This window comes from Nicotiana sylvestris, chromosome 4 (assembly GCF_000393655.2).
Source record: "Nicotiana sylvestris chromosome 4, ASM39365v2, whole genome shotgun sequence".
In the NCBI taxonomy this organism is placed as follows: domain Eukaryota; kingdom Viridiplantae; phylum Streptophyta; class Magnoliopsida; order Solanales; family Solanaceae; genus Nicotiana; species Nicotiana sylvestris.
Window position 1 is genome coordinate 69619006 of NC_091060.1, and position 14391 is coordinate 69633396.

General features: G+C 36.6%; 1 protein-coding gene across 4 annotated transcripts; it reads right to left on the reverse strand.

Moving 5' to 3' along the window:
• Positions 1–1297: 1297 nt before the first annotated feature.
• LOC104240114 (probable polygalacturonase At1g80170) lies at positions 1298–7610 on the reverse strand. 4 transcript variants are annotated; one of them, XM_070171978.1, is made up of 10 exons: positions 4983–7550; positions 4490–4650; positions 4023–4151; positions 3629–3799; positions 3499–3519; positions 3208–3415; positions 2712–2793; positions 2432–2540; positions 2016–2132; positions 1298–1891 (listed from the first exon to the last, which is right to left on the reverse strand). In XM_070171978.1, the coding sequence occupies exons 1-10, from the start codon at positions 4996–4998 to the stop codon at positions 1589–1591; spliced, it is 1317 nt and encodes a 438-aa protein (XP_070028079.1). In that variant the 5' UTR covers positions 4999–7550; the 3' UTR covers positions 1298–1588. The 4 variants fall into 4 exon arrangements, 3 of the variants coding, with proteins under 3 accessions (XP_070028079.1, XP_009793197.2, XP_070028078.1); XM_009794895.2 differs by lacking the exon at positions 4983–7550 and having other exon boundaries at positions 4490–4976; XM_070171977.1 differs by lacking the exons at positions 3499–3519; positions 4983–7550 and having other exon boundaries at positions 4490–4976.
• Between the last annotated feature and the right edge of the window lie 6781 nt (positions 7611–14391).

The following is a 14391-nucleotide window of genomic DNA, read 5'->3' on the forward strand; positions in this document are numbered from 1 at the left end:
ATTCTCCACTATTGGAAGATCCTGTTCTTTCCTATTGGAAGGAGGCTACGACTATCCATAAGATTTCTTTTCCCTTATTCTGTGAGTCTCTCTTTCTAATATTTTTTATTCTTTTATACTAGGTAAAGTGAAGTAAAATTGATTTTTAAAAACCCGAATTATTCTTTTATTCACTTTGACCACAAAAACTATTTTTTGGTTAAACATGAAATAGTATCCGGCCAGTGTTTCGAGTAGATTGTAATTGCTAACAGAATGTATGATACTCATGAACCATGGGTTGAGGGCATGATCAATGTTAGAAACGAAATTGGAGAAAAATCCAAATGTATAAAGAAAATTAAAATATTCGGAGTTGTTTATTAATTCTGAGAAAAGGAGTACATTAAAGGTTTAGAGAAGAAGAAAATGCTTTGTAAAATGTGTGGTCACCAAGGAGTGTGGTGGGATGGTGGGTCCCTTCGCGTTTAACTAGAGTGGAGTTGGAGTTCTGAACAGTGTTTTAAAAGGCGTTTTCGGGGCGAGCCATGGGCCGAGGCGCACCAAAAACGCCTTGGGGCGATGGTGTGCGGCGAAAGTCTCAAGAGGCGTACGCCCAGCGATTCGGGGCGCCCGGGCGTTTGAGGATAAAGCCCCTAAAAATTTTCAAATTAAAACAAATTTGTTGAATAAGTCCTTCATATAATACCCAAATTCTTAAAATTCAACTTGGTAATTACTCAAAAGTTTTAAAAAGGAACTGAAATGTATTAAATTTAAAAGTCAAAACCTTTTTTATTGATTGAAGCCCCAATTCATGGTCTTTCCCAATTCTTTATCTTGTCCGCTAGTCTGCTAATATCTCCCAAAAGCAACGAATATTCAATTTTTTTTTACAAATACAGAGAACTTCATTCTCCTTCATAGCAGCAAGTTCAAAGTTCAAATAGCAGGTTAGTCATCCTTTTTGATCCTTCATGTAGAAAACTTTGTTCTTTCCGACTCAAGTTACTTGAGCTTCTAAGTAGCGTATAATAGATTATTTTGACTAGTTTTTTGTGGAAATGAAGCGTACACGCGCGCACACACCTATGTGTGTGTGTGTGTGTCACATATTTATAGTTTTCTTCATTTTTTAATGCAATTTTACCTGTTTATAAATATTTAATGTAATTATATTATTTTTTAAAATATTAAAAATTAAATACCTATGGGGCTTACGCCCCGCGCCTCGGGGCTTACGCCTCGCTGAGGCATATGTAAAACACCTCGCCTTACGCGCACGCCTTTTAAAACACTGGTTCTGAAGAACAAGAAATGAGAAACTGGCCTTCTTGAACCTTCTCATTATATTTGCACACAAAACATAAAATCTGTGTATTACATTGAATGTATCATGGAAGAAAACTCAAGGATACAATATATCATTTTTATAAATATCTTTAAACGAATCCCTGTAAAATAGTATTTAGCTGTTACCTTACCTAGTTAGAAATCTCAGAATCTGAGATTACTCAAATCAGTAAGTAAGCACTAAACTACAGGATGTATAATAAGATTATCTGCTTCAATAATCATCATGTTGGAGAAATGGCATGTGGAAGTCAATTCATAGCTCAGTATGAACGAGGTATTCTTCCTTTGATTCGTGGAGCATGGCCTCCATTTTCTCAATTTTCTTGCCAGAGGAGTTCAGGCACTCCGCTGATGGATGAATATAACCATAACCAATCCCTGTGGCAGAATTGCAGTAGACCTCAGCAGTACCATCTCTGGTCTCTAAGTTGATGTTGTTCAGAACAATGTGGCTGCAGGGCACGTTGTCGCTACATGCAAATTTGATTGCCTTTTGGCTCTTTGAAGTACCACTAACATTCCGGTAAACTATCTCACTTATCCCAACTGCAGATGTCTATGATGTCAACAGCAAATGACATTTTGTTACATTGACTTTCCCAACTATTGGAGAGAACTTAGTTTTTTCCTTTAAAAACTCATAGATTATCAGTTGAAAACATGACAATTGAGAAGAATACCTGATTCTGGCACGACTTTGGTGAGTCGCAATAGAATTGGTCAATGATGATAGGATTTGAAACATCTTGCATCCTTACATTTTGGAAGCGCACTGCACGGACATAACCTGCTCCACCCTAAGAGAACAAGAAATTTTTATCATTCTGATTCTAAGATGGAAAGAAAAATTATTTCTATATTAGTAGAAAAAATATAATTGCCAATGTGAACTGGGCAAGCTCTTTCCTCATTGGGGCTCAGGATTTTGTATAAATAAATCAATCTTTTGCATGACAAGGTCACTGAGTATAATTATTTGCTAATTAAAAGGAAAGCTGTTGTAAAGTCAGCTTAAAAATCTTAAATTTTCAAACGATCATGTGTGTAATGCCATCTAAAGGGTTGAATTCAAGTGCTACACAACACTAAAAGATACCTGCCATGTCTTGATCCGCAGACCATTTGTGGTACCTCTGAGGAATGCATTATCAAGTACAACCTGAGTCACTATACCAACAGAGTTGTCCTTACCAAGGCTCCCAATGCTGCCAGTCATCATTCATGCAACAGAATCAGTTTAGAAGACAAGGTGAGAATGATATTTTCGCTTATTCCTTCATACAATTCGAGTTTATTTACCGACTCCTAGCTCCCTTCTGAGAACTTCTAAAGGTAATTTTAAAAACAGGGCATCGATAACTGGCAAAATGTGCTACCTGATTCCGTGGCCAGGTCCACAGTAAATTCCCTTCATCTTGATATTTGAACTAGCATTGACAATTGAGACACAATCATCGCCTGAATAAGATAGGAAAGTAACCAGTATTTATTCTTTGTATCATAAGTATATTCATGATATATAAAAAGCCATGTTCATTAAAACAGTGCATGTGCGAGTTTGTTTGAGAAAACACAGAGCATGAGAGGAAGGCTCATACATGTTTGCAAGCTGGCTTTTTCATACAGTAAAGTGAGACAGATGCAGAGAGTTCAAGGCAAGATTTATGGTAGATATGAAGTACCTTGTATGAAAGACACATTTAAGAAAGCAATTCAATTGCACCAAAATGTTATATTCAAAAGAGGGACTGCTCTTTACTCTGTATCTTATCCCATAGATGAGAACACAAAATACTGCAAACTTCGTTCTTGAGGGCAAAAATCAGCCAAATAAGGAGTTATGAATGTAGATAATATGAGAGATGTCGAAACCTGTTCCAATTCTGGAATTCTGGAGTACAACATTTGTTGATTCAGTTATATGGATTCCATCAGTATTAGGACTGTCTTCAGGAGCAGAAACCTTAACACCAGTTATTCGTATAGAGTTTGATCGAGAAATGGCAAAGTTCATCTGTTGGCCATTTTGGATTGTTAGGCCCTTCACCTTTATACCTGAGCTTGCATATATAGTTAATGCCTGCAATTAGAATTTGTGTAAGTTGATTTCACAATGCTGATAAGAGTTAGACGTAAGATCCCTGTGGTTCTCCACTTCCTTACAGTTGGTGCTGCTTTGCAAGGCTGTTATCGAGATAAAACCCAAAAAACAAAAAACAAAAAAGAATAAGATTATCATCTGTGTTTGTCAAAACGGAAAAGAACATATAAGTAGTGCATGTGTGTCAGTTACATTAGTCTTGTTCTTCTTGCATGAAGCTGCCCACCATTTGCTGCCTGATCCATCAATAACTCCTCCTCCTTGGAACAGAGCTCCAGCCAAGTTAAAGAAGCCAAGCCAAATTCGTGGATTCTTTGGGTCCCAGTTTTTAGGCTCGTCCGGTGCTATTATAGTTCCTTCAATCTGTTTTTTAATCACGTTTCAAATTTATGACCATTATAAGGCACGTTGAGCTTGCTAAATAGATGCTATACACGAAAAAGTAATGATTTCTTTTTTATGATGAAGTCGAAAAAGTAATGATTTCAACCAAGTATTATATGCATAAGTTTCTTCTAGGGTAATGTTAGCAAAATGGAGGATATAAATTGAAACAACACATGAAATAGAATGCATTTAATGTAACCTGAACTCTCAATCTGCCTGCACAAGGCCCTCGGAACCTTGTTGCATTTACTAGATAAAAGCGTCCTGCAGGGACCAAGAGGACTGATTTTGGTGTTGAACAAGCTTGTTTCCATGCATCAACAAAAGCCTGAGATAGTACATATGACAAAGTGGAAGAAGGTAACGTGCAAGTTGCATGGATGCAGCATTAATAATCGACAACACAAGAAAGATTCCATTGTTCGTCTATGTTGCCCTTCCCCCTAGAAGAGTATTAAACAGTAAAGACTAGAAACCTGAAAACAATCAGTATGAAAGACAACCTTGATTATGAATAAAGTAAATACAGTATGATCATATTTCAACTTGTCTAACACTTTTCTAATCCATTATTTGACTAAAATCTAAAACCAAAACACATAGAAGTAGATCTGCATATAGTTGTGGTGAACATTTCAGTTTTTATAAAACATTAGAACATATTACCTTGGTGTCATCTGAAGCCCCATCGCCAACAGCTCCAAAGCTATCCACATTTACAAGAATCTTGTTTCCACGATGAGTTTCCCATTTGGGGAGGTCAAAAGACTCTGCTTCATCACCTTCTTCTGCATCCAAATCCTCAAGCTCTGACAGGATGACTTCATCTGACAAATTGATTATTGCAATTCCATGAGCCACCATTAGCAAAACAAAAAACAAGAAGAGTATCTTAGCCATGATTTCTTCTGTATTTCTAGATTCACATAAATCAAGGGAGATCATAGAGTATTAATTTATATGTATGTATTAGTGCTGAAAATAGAGGATTTAGTGGGGGGTTATATCGCTTGGCTTGAAAGTAGATAAAGGTGTTGCATTTTCTACATGCCCACACTTCAAGTGTAAGAATATCCTTTTAGAGATCTTTGCTTTACTCCTCAGCCATGGTTCAATATATTATTCATCAATAAAAGTGCTCCTCTAGATTCTTTCTCACCCATACAGCAATACATGTTGCAGGACCGACCTTCAAAACTCCCTCTTTTAGGCAGTCAAATTATCTATGCAGTAGATTTATCTCATCATCAAATGTGAAAATCTGGAAAAGCAAAAAGAAGCACTAGACAGAGGTTGTCTAGTAATTGGAGAGACCAAATAAGACATAAAATTCTTCTTCAACTTGTATTTGGTAGTGGAGTTGGTTAACAAGCAGCACGGCCTCCTTGCTTCAAAAGTATAGAGGCAGAGGAAGTGTCCATTCTGGTAGATATACATTTTTTAAGAAAAAGCTTATCCAGAGTGTACTGCAGATCAAACAGCCAGTTAGCCATCCATATGTCCTTTTTATACACTTTCTATTCAAGTGTATTTAATGGCACTCATGGAGCCGAATTAAACTATAGCCAATATCTCTGCTCATCTTACTCGCAACTGCAACCTCTCGAATATATATTGCAGTCTCGAACTCCCCAATTTCAGAATAAAAATTTGAGGCCTGTAACCAAACAGAAGGATCCTCTGGCTCAAGATCCATTAACTTTTTAGCTGCTCTTCTTCCGACATGCTCATTTTGATGAATACTGCAACTTCGTAAAAGTGAGCTCCACATCACAGAATCTCCTGTCGATGATGCATGGTTTAGCAACTCTTCTGCCTCAATGACTAGACCTGCACGGCCCAGAAGATCCACCATACATGAATAGTGCCGCCTGTCTGGAAAGACCCCATGAAGTCTCATTGAATCAAAAATCTTTTTCCCCTCTTCAACTAGGCCTGAATGGTTGCAGCCCAACAGTATACATAAGAATGTTACTTCATCTGGTTTTAGACCCTTCTGGATCATTTCTTCAAACAATCCAAGGCATTCACTTCCCATTCCTTTCCGAGCATATGCATTAATTATTGAAGTGAAACCGATGATATTAGGTGAAGGAAATGCTTCAAAAATCTTCTGAGAGTACCTAATCTGTCCAGATCTTGAATACGCATCAATCAGAGAACATAATACCATAATATCAAAATCAAAACCTGATTTTATTGCACAGCAATGTAACAAATCACAGCTATCCAAGCTAGGAGAGGAATAGAATGATAATGCCTTTATTGTTGAGGACAGACTCACTTCATCAAACGTAATATTTTCACAAACCATCCAACTGAACAGCTCAAACACATCTTGGGGGACACCAAGATGCAGCAAAGATGTCATCATTGAATTACAACATTCGAGGCTTCTTATAGGGTTGCTCTGGAATACAGAAACTGAATTTTCTATGTCATCATTTTTCCCATACATATCAATCAAAGCCGACTGAATGAGTACATTTCCATAATCAAAGCCCAATTTCATAACAAAACTGTGCACTTGTTTTCCAAAGAGCAGTTCCTTTTTGCGACTTGATAAATTCAACAATGCCACGAAAGACATAGCAGATGGGTGTTTGTCCCACGATCTCATCTCATCTAGGACCTGAACAGCTTCATGCAACAAATCTTTGGCAGCATAAATAGAAACCATTGAATTCCATGAAATAACATCCTGAGGTGGAATACACTGAAATGCTTTATTTGTATCAACCAAAATGCCACAAGCAGAGTAAAAATCCACCAATGCATTAGCTAAAAAGATATTTGATTCTAACCACCCCGTCTTAATCACAAGGGAATGTATCTCCCTGCCTTTGTCAAGAAGTCTCTCTTTACAACAACCTCGAATCAAATAAAAAATTGTAAGCCCATTAGGCTCCACATTTTCCAACTTCATATCACCATACAATCTTAAGAACTCACTGGGCTTACCCGCTTCACTAATTCCACGTAAAACCAAGTTCCATACAGGTAAGTTTCGTTTTGGTAAGTCATAAAACACTTTGAAAGCAACATCTATAAGACCCATTTGTATATACATATTAACAAGTGCACTGGCAATATATAAGTTCATACTAAATCCCAATACAACTACTCTACTGAAAATCTCAAGCCCTTCTTTGTATAAACCTGCGTTAGCACATATGCTCAATATAAAGGACAAAGTGGACGAGTTCTCCCTGATACCTTGAGAAACCATTTTATTATACAAGTACACTGATTTTCTTGGAAACCCATAATGACTATATCCAGAAATCATAATATTCCATGTAACCACATCACGTTTAGGCATTTCTTCAAACAGGTGGAGTGCAGAGGTTAAAGACCCATACTTGACAAGGTCGCGTAATGTTCTGTTCAGTGAGTAAACATCATAGTTGCTCACGGAGCAAAAGTCCAGGGGCAGAGTGGGCTGTTGGCTATTCTGTTGGCACTTGTGAGAAAGAGTGGTTACGTATCTGCGTATAGCACACGCCGCTATAACACGTTTGCTTTGCATTGGTTATGAATACTAGGGGTAGAGACGGGAAAAACAAAATAATAGTAATAAGTAATGTTATTGCTATGTATTGATCCTATTTGGTCGCCCCCATTTAACCTATACCCATTTTTTTTTAAACTTTTAACTTGTACCCACTTCTTAAATAACTTCAGCTCCCTTTCTCCTCCTTCTTCTCCTCCTTCGTTTTCCTCTTCTCAACAAAAGACAAAAGGCAGAGCCTATTTTTTTTTATTGGTCTTGCATCGAAAATCTTTCTTCACCCTGGGAGTAGCAGTTAATAACCTCAGCTCTTATTCTTAAGATGGAAATATGTTTGATCAATTCGTCAATGTGTTTCTCTGGTGCATTTTGTTAAGTTCTTTGGTTAATAAGTGCTCATAATACAGAGAAGTTAATGCTCTTTGGTTTTATCATGGATTTATAATGTTGTTCTCTATTATATATCTGTAGGCCAGCAGAATCCAATTTGAGTTTCACAATGGTGCTGCTGAGCATACATTTATGAGGATGGATGGGGAACCATGGAAGCAACGACTTCCCACGGACAATGACACAATGGTTATAGAAATATCCCATTTTGGTCAAGTAAACATGCTCGTCAGATACTCATGTGTTATGTGCATTACAGAGAGGAAGTTAAAAGTAGCCAATTACAACACAAAAATTTCAGCTCTAGAGCTGAACTTCAGGCCCGGCTACTAGAATGCTGAAGTTTTACGTGATTGACTTTGCTACTTCAGCCCGTGTGCTGAAGTTATGTGAAAAAGCGGGTACGCTTGCAATTTTTTTTGCAAAGCGGGCACAAGTTAAAATCTGACACAAAAAGCGGGTATAGATGCAAATGCCCCCCAAGAACAATGTAGAAATTTACTTTTTATGTTTCATTTTAGGTGGTATTTTTAGTCAATAAAAATTACGTATATTTTTTCTTTAATCTTTTCTTATTTTTTTTCAACTTAATGTGCAAAATAAATTCATTTTTGTTTTTTATTTGATGAATTTGTTACCAATTATTGAAGAATTAACTTTTTCCAAAAATTATCGATATTCAAGGACAAAATAAAATTGTTATAAGTTACAATACTTGTTATATGATGTCTGGCCAAAATGTTATTCTTTTAGTACATTACTCGCCCTATATTTTGTTGGTTTAATGAGTCATTGTGCGATATTTGAGCTAAATTATTTTGTTTTATGTGTAGTAGCATCGGAAGAAAGAGTCGAACGAAAGTTGCACGAAAAGAGGACGAAAGTGCAAGAAAAGAGCACAAAAAAACACCACGTACCCAAGCCTAGCAACAGGCCAAGCGTAGTCAGCTCTGTAGCCAGCTTTACTGTGCCACAGGCCAAGTATAGCCAGCTCCATAGCCAATTTGACTGCGCTACAGACTAGGCATAGCCAGCTCTGTGGCCAGGCTGACTGCGCTATAAGCCTGGTCTCGCGAGGTCTATAGCCCGGTGATCAAAAGTGCGTGAATTAAAAGACTCCGACCCGGATTTGGACTCAAGGACCTTGACCCAAACATGTTACTCCCTAAACAAGTTGATAAAGGATTGGACATTATTTTGGAGAAGGAAAAGGCTACAGACCACTATGGAGCAAGAATCAAACGAGTTTTTCCCATGTTTATCTCTTTACTTTGAAGTTTAATGTCTTTGAACATCATGATGATTGTTTATATATTTATGAGTAGCTAACTCTCTCATTTAGGGTTTGATAGAACCTATTGAAGGATGATTTTCCACCGCATTTAATATAAATTTGTCGTTGATCTTTCTTTACTTGTTCAACTATATTTTTGTTATTGTTGATTGAAGAGCTCTTAATTAACTGTGCTTATTTAGTGTGTACTGCTCGAGAGAGAATACGCATTTAGGTGGCTATTCAGCAACACCACTCCTAACATATTTTAGAAATCAATATGGAGGATTTAAAGGCGGGATTAGAGATAACGAAACTTCGGTGCGATCGTAGTGAGCGGTGAATTAGTGCTAGCTAGCGTAGTTTGAGAGAATATATCTAGTAAACTGTGGTAGTTTCTCGAGAGAGATCTATAATATACGAAGTACTCATAATCGGTAGAAAATACTTAGACGAATTTATGGAAACGTAGCAGAGGAGATTCTGACAATAGGGAAAATCATAATCATAGACTTTTCCAAATCTTGTCTATAACATTTATTTTGTTAGTTAGAAATTACTGCATTTTAATTACTTTTCCCTTAGTTAATAAACACTCAAACCATTATTTAATATTTTCGAAGGTTGATTACTTGAATTTTTGTGAAACTAGTGGTTGTGATTAGTAGGTTTAATTTCCTGTGGGATTCGACTTCGGACTTCAAACCGGATTATATTTGCAACAAAAGCTAGACCTCTTGGAGGCATAGTTGGGCGTGATTAAATTTTGGCATCGTTGCCGGAGAATTAGCAGTGTTATTAATTACGGCTAAAAGAATTGTTAGAATTCTTAGTGTAGTCAGCTTTTTCGACTTGAAATTTATTATATTGAAATATTAACGCTTGTAGTCTTGTGTGTTACAGGTGCATGATTAGAAACTCCTCAAGAACTGGTGAATTAAGAAGCATTATCAGACCTGAGAAATCTTTCAAGGTACTAAACCAAGAAAACAAGAAAGACAAACGACAATAGAACTCAACAGAACCAATCGAACTAGACATGGGTGACGTTATAGAAACCCAAAACAACATAAACAATGTGAATGACCCGAAGAATCAGGGTGTGGCACCTCTCGTACCAGAAGTAGCCTTGTGTGATTAAGCACAACCCACCGCTGAAATCTGGCAACCGTAATTGCAGTCTCTTAGATACAAAAGGAATCATTTCAAATCACAAACAACATGCCACATTTGTTGCAGAACAAGGGGTTGTTCTTACATCGAAGATCCACAGCGGCATCTGAAAAATTTCATGTCGATTTATTTCACGCAAAGGCAACCGAATGTGACACCGGAAGCAATAAGAGTGTTGTTGTTTCCATTCTCAGTGATAGGAAACGCTAATATTTGGCTCAGTTCTCTCCCCATAAACTTCATCACTACTTGAGAGGAATTGGTCAAGCAATTTTTGAACAAATTCTACCCGCCCAATAAGACTACCAAAGAAGTGGATGAGATACTAAGCTTCAGGTAGAAACTATCTGAACCGCTACAAGAAACGTTGGAGAGGTTCAAGGGGATGTTAGTTAGGTGTCCACACCATAGCATTCCTGATTAGATGCTGGGGCAGAGGTTCTACGTGGAATTGGCAGATAGTTTAAAAGCCAATGTTGATGTTTCAACAGGTGGAGCATTTTTGAGCAAATCTGTCACGCCCCAAACTAGGGAGGCATGGCTAGCACCCGGTGCCGCTCTGTCCCGAGCGAACCACTCTGCAACTCATTTATTTTTCTTTGAAACTATCATGGTCCAACATGGCCACAACTCGTAATGTACAACTGTAGGTGGGCAACACTGTATCACTCAACCATTTTTCTTAAAACGTGAATACATATGGGTCGTCAAGGCCTCTGACATACTGTACAAAATGAACCTCTGTCTACAAAGCCTCTAAGATTACTTGACATCAAATGGGATAGGGTACCGGCCTACCCATAAGTCTGTAGAAACACTCTAACACAATGACTCATAGACTCGACTGCACTCCGAATGAGGTGGAGTCTTACCGATCCTTTGCTGAATGTGAATCTCGTCTACTATGAGGGCTCGTCAAACTGATTATCTATACCTGCAGGCATAAATGCAGCGTCCCCAACAAAAGGACATCAGTACGAATAATATACTGAGTATGTAAGGCATGTAAATCAGTATATAAAGGACATGGAAGAAACATAAAGTAAAGGACTCAACCTGTAAGTATGGATAGCTCTCTAAATCATGAAATATTTATCGTGTCATGCATATGAGTATAAATGTCATATAATGCATAGGTTTGTACGTACATGATATCATCAAGTGATGAGGGCATCCCATCATATCATTTTAGCCAATGTGGGCAATATCATCATCGTATACCAGCTGATCAGGTGGTGGTGCGTATATAACGTTGTAACCTTTTTCCCATATCTCATATACATATAGTATACATATATACGCGTATATAATGACATCTGGTCATGGGTCAATGTAAATGAATGTAATGCATGAGAAGTACGTCAATAAAACCTTTCGGAGTGTCGTAAGACCATTATGCCTTCGATTAATATCATGAAATAAATTTTATCAACTTACGTATTTTCTGAGACCCATGAACAGATGATAGAATAATATGACACATGGGGAATCAAGAACATAAGCATCTCTAATTTTTCTATGAATAGATTCATGTATGAAAATTGTAAATTTGCTCGTTTCGTTTGTAACGTATGGATCATGCCAAAAGAAATAAGGGATAGCCTTAACATATTTGAGCCGATTCTCTTGATATAGATTGAATCGGATAGTGAACATTTTCTTATAAGTTGCACTAACAAACATTTTCCTGGTGAGCATAAACAAATTGCTCTAGTAGGCACTTATGATAGACCAACTTTGGGTATGCTCAAAAGACTAAACGAAAATGAGCATGAAAGTGTAAAGATGTACTAGGTCAATAGATGATAATCAAATTAGATGAACATGCTTTCTAAATCTGTTGCCCTTTTTGATTATATTCTTAATCAAATGAGATAAAGGCATCTTTAAATGTTACCACCTAGCAAAAATAAGGTAAGAATCACTTAATTCATATGTGTTGCTGCCACGTTGAGGAGTACTTAAGCTTATCCAAATATGTTTAATTAATTAATAAATCTTTCACTAAAAATCAATAATTATTATTCACATAATTAAGAATTATCTCAAATTACTTATAATACTACTCATTTTTAATACAATTTATATAACTTATTATCATGGTCATATGGTACCATATAAATAAATACATACACTATTATTTCGTTAAAACATCCGTGTAAAATATATATATATATATATATATATATATATATATATATATATATATATATATATATTCTCAACTTCTAATTTTCCTAATCTCATATGAAGAGTAAAAATTTTCGTACGCTTAATTCTTAAAATGGTAAAAAGAATAACCTTCTTTTCTTGTGAAAATAATTTCAATCTTTACAATAAAGGAAATCTCATAAACTTTCTTATATTATGTGCATAATTTAAAACATTTTCGAAAGTAGTAATATTAATAACTATATAAAATCATATTTTTCAAAAAAAATTACAAAAATGTTCCATTCAAAATACCATATCAAATGTATATAATGGTATCAAGGTTGTTAAACTTATGGGGTCTTAAAATAACATAGTCATAGATACTTTATAACCTCATAAACGGTCTTAATCCCTTCAAGCTCATATGAATTACTACGACTCGTCCTAATATTAAAGTACGGAATGTAACATCATTCCTCCCCCCCCTCCTTTTAAAATATTCGTCCTCGAATGTTAACTATTACAAATTTCCAAAATTTTCACTAGGTTCTCCTATGTAACTTAAACTAAACCCCAAACTATATCTAAAGTCTTGACTATTCAAAACCTTTTGTACTTGATTATCTCGTATCTTTTTCACCTTTACCTTACTTACTTTTCAGTCTTGCATCCTATCTTCTGTTTCTTTCATAGCCTCCCTTCCACATAGGTTGAAATTATTCCCTAACGTTCTACTGTAGTACTTGTACCTCTGGTGCATACAAAACCTGGCGAAAGCTTCATACTGACTTCTTACGACTCAGCTCTATGGCACGATTTGGAAACAAAAGAAGGGTAACATTTCCTAAATTCCCTATAGCCTCTCAATTATAAATATGGCGTGCAACACACTCATAAGTGAGACTCTACTAGGTACGGCTTTGTAGACTCCCTAAGACACGACCCGCTCTGATACCACTTTATCACGTCCCGACCTAGGGAGGCGTGGCTGGAACCCGGTGTTGCACTGGCCCAAATGAACCACTCTGCAACTCATTTGTTTTTCTTTGAAACTTTCATGGACCAACATGACCACAAATCGTAATGTACAACTGTAGGTGGGAAATACTGTATCACTCAACCATTTTTGTTAAAACATGGATACATATGGGCCGACAAGGCCTCTGACATACTGTACAAAATGAACCTCTGTCTACAAAGCTTCTAAGATTACTTGACATCAAATGGGACAGGGTACCTGCCTACCCATAAGTCTGTAGAAACACTCTGACACGATGACTCAAAGACTTGGCTGCACTCCGAATGAGGTGGAGTCTTACCGATCCTTCGTTGAATGCCAATCTCGTCTACTATGAGGGCTCGCCAAACTGATTATCTATATCTACAGGCATGAATGCAGCGTCCCCAACAAAAGGACGTCAGTACGAATATTGTACTGAGTATGTAAGGCATGTAAATCAGTATATAAAGGACATGGAAGAAACATGAAGTAAAAGACTCAACCTATAAGTCTGGATAGCTCTCTAAATCATGAAATATTTATCGTGTCATGCATATGCGTATAAATGTCATATAATGCATAGGTTTGTACGTACATAATATCATCAAGCCTCTGAGGGCATCCCATCATATCATTTCAGCCAATGTGCGCAATATCATCATCGTATACCAGCTGATCAAATGGTGGTACGTATATAACACTGTAACCTTTTCTCATATCCCATATACATATAGTATACATATATAATGTCATCTGGTCATGGGTCAATGTAAATAAATGCAATGCATGAGAAGTACGTCAATAAAAGCTTCCGGAGTGTCATAAGACCATTATGCCTTTTCATTAATATCATGAAATAAACTTTATCAACTTACGTATTTTCTGAAACTCATGAATGGATAATAGAATAATATGACACATGGGGAATCAAGAACATAAGCATCTCTAATTTTTTTATGAATAGAGTATGCAAATTGTAAATTTGCTCGTTTCGTTTGTGTCGTATGAATCATGCCAAAAGAAATAAGGGATAGCCTTAATATAGTTGAGCCGATTCTCTCGATATA